The sequence below is a fragment of the Nematolebias whitei genome, chromosome 6, assembly GCF_014905685.2.
Source record: "Nematolebias whitei isolate Nwh7 chromosome 6, NemWhi1, whole genome shotgun sequence".
NCBI classification, from domain to species: Eukaryota; Metazoa; Chordata; class Actinopteri; order Cyprinodontiformes; family Rivulidae; genus Nematolebias; species Nematolebias whitei.
The window spans coordinates 41,814,559-41,818,725 of record NC_056503.1 but is presented as its reverse complement, the minus strand read 5'-3'; the positions used below and the strand labels follow the sequence as shown (position 1 = coordinate 41,818,725).

Here is a 4,167-nt window from a genome sequence, read left to right as displayed (position 1 = left end):
AAAAAAAAAAAAAAAAAAAAGCATTTAGAACTCTTCTAATCTAAAAAAGTTAAGTCTGGTCCTCTGGACGGGTTCAAAAAACAACAAAAAAAATTGTAGAAATGTTTCGACTGTCATCCGAAGACTTCTTCAGTCTGAGGAGCTGTATTTTATATTTCTGCCTGGATTATTGAGCATGCATCAGGAAAACTCTTCTAATCCTTCAAAAACTTTGTTCTCTGCTTCAGCATATTTGTTTTTGTTTTTTGTCATCTTATGCTGCTTTTAGATTTTGACTACCATTCTGCTACTTGTAGCTTTTAGATAGCCTTTTGTCACTTTTATATTTTAGTTACCATTTTGCAAATGTAGCTTTTATCTAGTTCTTTGCTACTTTTTACTTTTATCTACCGTTCTGCTAATTTTAGCTTCTAGCTAGCTTTTAGCTGCCCCTTTGCCACTTTAGGTTTTAACCAGCCCCTCACACTGTTAAGCTAGTGTTTCTTCTTTAAGCTAGCATTTAGTTACTTTTTGCTTCTACCCAATATTTCACTACTTTTATCTTTGAGCTAAAGTTTTACTTAGTTTAATCAGCATTCTGCTTCTTTTAGCTTACATTTAGTGTTCTATTTTGGTTTTATACAAGATTTTACAATGTTTTCTAGTGTGAGTGAAGTAGATAAACACAACTTTTCTTAATATTGCATGTGTAACAAAAGGTTTGTTTGCCGTAGATCTACGGTTGGGGCTATAATTGTAACGGACAGCTGGGTTTGGGCAACAATGGGAATCAGCAGACCCCGTGCAGGATCGCTGCCCTCCAAGGTGTCAACATTGTCCAGGTAGGAATCCGACCAGCATCAACTAGTTTAAACTTTTTTATTTATTTATTTTTTCTATTACCAGTCTCCTTAAATACATTCTGCCTTTCAATTACAGGTAGCATGTGGATATGCACACACATTGGCGCTTACAGATGAAGGATTTGTTTACGCCTGGGGAGCCAACTCTTATGGACAGTTGGGGACAGGCAATAAAAGTAATCAAGCTCTTCCCACCCTAATAAATACCGACAAGGAGAGGTTAGTACCTTATTTTCATCCTCATGTGTCCCCTGATCAGTGAGGGTTGTCAGGTTTAATATCACAGAATGATTATCTGCTGGTTGGCTCTAATGAAACATTATCGCCTGTAAAATCGTCCTTCGTTTTCTCTCAACTTTTACCAGCACTATTAATCGTATTTCCTTAGACAGATATTACTGTGCTTTAAAGGTTTGAGCTCTGATCTCCTTACCAGGATGGTGGAGGTGGCTGCATGTCACACCAGCCACACGTCAGCTGCAAAGACGCAGAGCGGCCAGATTCTGATGTGGGGTCAGTGTCGGGGTCAGGCCGTGTCCAGCCCCCACCTCACCCACTTCAGCAGCACCGATGACGTGTTCGCTTGCTTCGCCACGCCAGCCGTCACGTGGCACCTCCTCTCAGTGGGTAAGATTACTGCGGAAGCACAAAGATTTCAACAAGACTAACTAAATACTCATTATTCATGCAACATTCAGGATGGATGGTGGAATTTATTTTTTATCTTTTCACATTAATATCCCAAGGGGTGAAAACATTTAACAGTTAGGGAGTTTTTGTAGAATAGTTTAAATTGTTGCCATTGTCATATTTAGCCTTTGACCTCGAGATAATGATGCTGTAGGCACATATCTCTGTGTCGAAGGCGCAAATTCTGGGAAGGGGTCAAAGAAACAACAGGAAACCCTGTTTCCCCTCTGTGTCAAACTGTCGTTTGTATTAACTCTCAAACCGAGCAGTTTTTTTTCCTTGATTTTTTTCATTGTTGTTGTTTTGCATTTTGAGGTTCTCAACATCCTTCATTAAAATCTGGAAAAAAAGTGATCTTTTAGAGTACCTTTCCACTGTTATCTGACAGAAACAAAAGACATCCAGTATTTTTGGGATTTGATGCCATGACTTTTTTCTTATGTGATCCATATCAATGACCTGTAAATAAATAGGTTTGGTTTATTTGTCATATGCAACACAAGGTCAACAATGCAATGAAATACTCAGGATGCGAAAAGCCGCCTCGACTCGCCAAAAACCCAGCAACAACACATGCCAAAGCATGCAACAAAAATACAAAAACAAGACGCCAAAAGTGAAAAAGAAATGCATCTACAGCAGCACGGTCCCATTAGCAGCATGGTACTGTTAGTGTGGTTCTGTTAGCAGTGAGGTCTTGTTAGCAGGTCCCTTTAGCAGCATGATGTATGTAAATGTAATTTGTATGTATATGTAATGTAATTTATCTAATATATTTAAAATAGTGTTCTGTACAGACTGTGGGAGGTTTGTATTTACAGTAAATTCTAACAACTTTTATCATGTACTGTAGCACTAATGTGTTAAAAAAAATAGATAACATTTGCAGGAAAACACCTAAAAATACCAAACAGCAAATAATCTGTTGTTTTGTTCTTGTTTTTCTGTGCTTTTGGCAGACGGTGACGACTACATGACTGTGGCTCAGTCTTTGAAGAAAGAGTTTGACAGTCCGGAGATTTCTGATCTCAAGTTCTTGGTTGATGGGAAGTGCATTTATGTTCACAAAGCCCTGCTGAAAATCAGGTAATGAAAATTCACTACCTCAAGCTCCACTTAGATATTTAAATTGTGTAGGTGATGGATGATTTTTTTTTTTTTTACATTATAAAATGATTGATTCTTTACATTTAACATTTAGTTTTTGCTTCCAAACGTGTCTTAATTCAAGTTTTAACTACTTGTCACTTCATTTAATGAAACACAGTCATGTATCCTATTTGTATTTATTTCTTTATTCATCTGGAGCTAAAAGTGTCTCCAGGTCTTTAATTTTACTGAGCTGATGCAGCCTGCATCTCCAATCTGACTTTCATTTTGGTCACATGGTGGTGCTTCTTATTTTTATAGACTGTGCTTGATTTGGAGGAATGAAAAGAGAGGCGGATTAAAAATGTAATTTTATGAAAACACGAACGAGAGAAAAATAAATCTGATTAATTTGAGTCATTTTGTCGCCACGACTGCAGCGTTCCATCAAAAACGAGCTGTAATTGTATGTTGTTTTCTTATATTTTAACTTTTCAAGTTGGACAGAGTTTCCCGTTAGTCACGAGGAAGCGTGAAGCAGTCTATTGTTTCCCGTGCTTCTTTTTTTAACCACACTTGAACACCCAGTTTCTGCATTCCAGCCCTTTGCCCTCTTGCACCGTCAGGAGGAAGGAGCCAGGCTGTCTGCACCATCAACATGGTGCACAAATTATGCAGCACTACCAAACCTCTGCTTTGACAGGACCTCTCACAAATGACGCCATAAATATGCTTTGGAAAATGAAGAGTCAGTTGTTTATTTTACTTTGCTGTGAAAAGAGGACGATAGCAGCTGTATTTAGAGCCAGCAGAGATTAGCAGTGAGTGGGACGAGACACAAAATGTGTCCAAAGAAAAGACAAAGACACAAATATGGAAAAGACAGATGTCAGACAGATGTGAAGGTGATAAATTTCAGTCTTGAGTTGGACGATGTGATTATGTGAATAAATAGTTACTGTTTAGATCCTGCTTGGGAAATATTTTATTCTCAGCAGCAGAAGCAATGTAACTCAGTGATCATCAACTGATGGCTTCTGGGCTATATCTGGCCAGCAAAGTTATTCTGTTTGGCCCTTGAAGTTTTTTATAAATGGATACAGAAATCTGTTATAGTCCAGCTCCAAAAGAGTTGATGATGGCCGTGTCTTGGCCAATCAGGAGGCTTGCACAGACCATGTGATCAGGCATGACGGCAATGAGGACATGATTCCTGAAATGCTTTTTGCTACGATGCAAGAATTACTAAAAAAAAAAAAAAAAGCAAATATCCCAAATTTATAAAGGAAACTCAATTTTTGTTTTGTTTTTTTCTTTTATTTAAATTCATACGTCAAATCCAACAATTCAGACGTCTATAAAATGTTCTCTTTTTGATGAAACTTAGTTCAGTCTTAGCCTACACATCTACAGATGTCCCATGAGCTCCGTGTGGTGAGAGTTTAGCTCTCAAATAGATGAGTTGTGAGAAAAGCTTTAAATACTGCAACAGTAGGTGCTAGGCTAAGCTTACCTGAGTTAGCTTGAAGCTAAAGATGTTAGCATC

At 37.9% G+C, this 4,167-nt stretch overlaps 1 protein-coding gene across 1 annotated transcript in view; it reads left to right on the top strand.

Annotated features, from left to right (window-relative positions):
• The window catches only part of rcbtb2 (regulator of chromosome condensation (RCC1) and BTB (POZ) domain containing protein 2), a 15,465-nt gene that overhangs the window by 4,688 nt on the left and 6,610 nt on the right, over nucleotides 1–4,167 (top strand). The window contains exons 5-9 of the mRNA XM_037677888.1: nucleotides 714–821; nucleotides 919–1,061; nucleotides 1,279–1,469; nucleotides 2,492–2,618; nucleotides 3,210–3,282. Of these exons, the coding sequence (XP_037533816.1) occupies nucleotides 714–821; nucleotides 919–1,061; nucleotides 1,279–1,469; nucleotides 2,492–2,618; nucleotides 3,210–3,282 (642 nt within the window). The remainder of the gene's footprint in view (nucleotides 1–713; nucleotides 822–918; nucleotides 1,062–1,278; nucleotides 1,470–2,491; nucleotides 2,619–3,209; nucleotides 3,283–4,167) is intronic.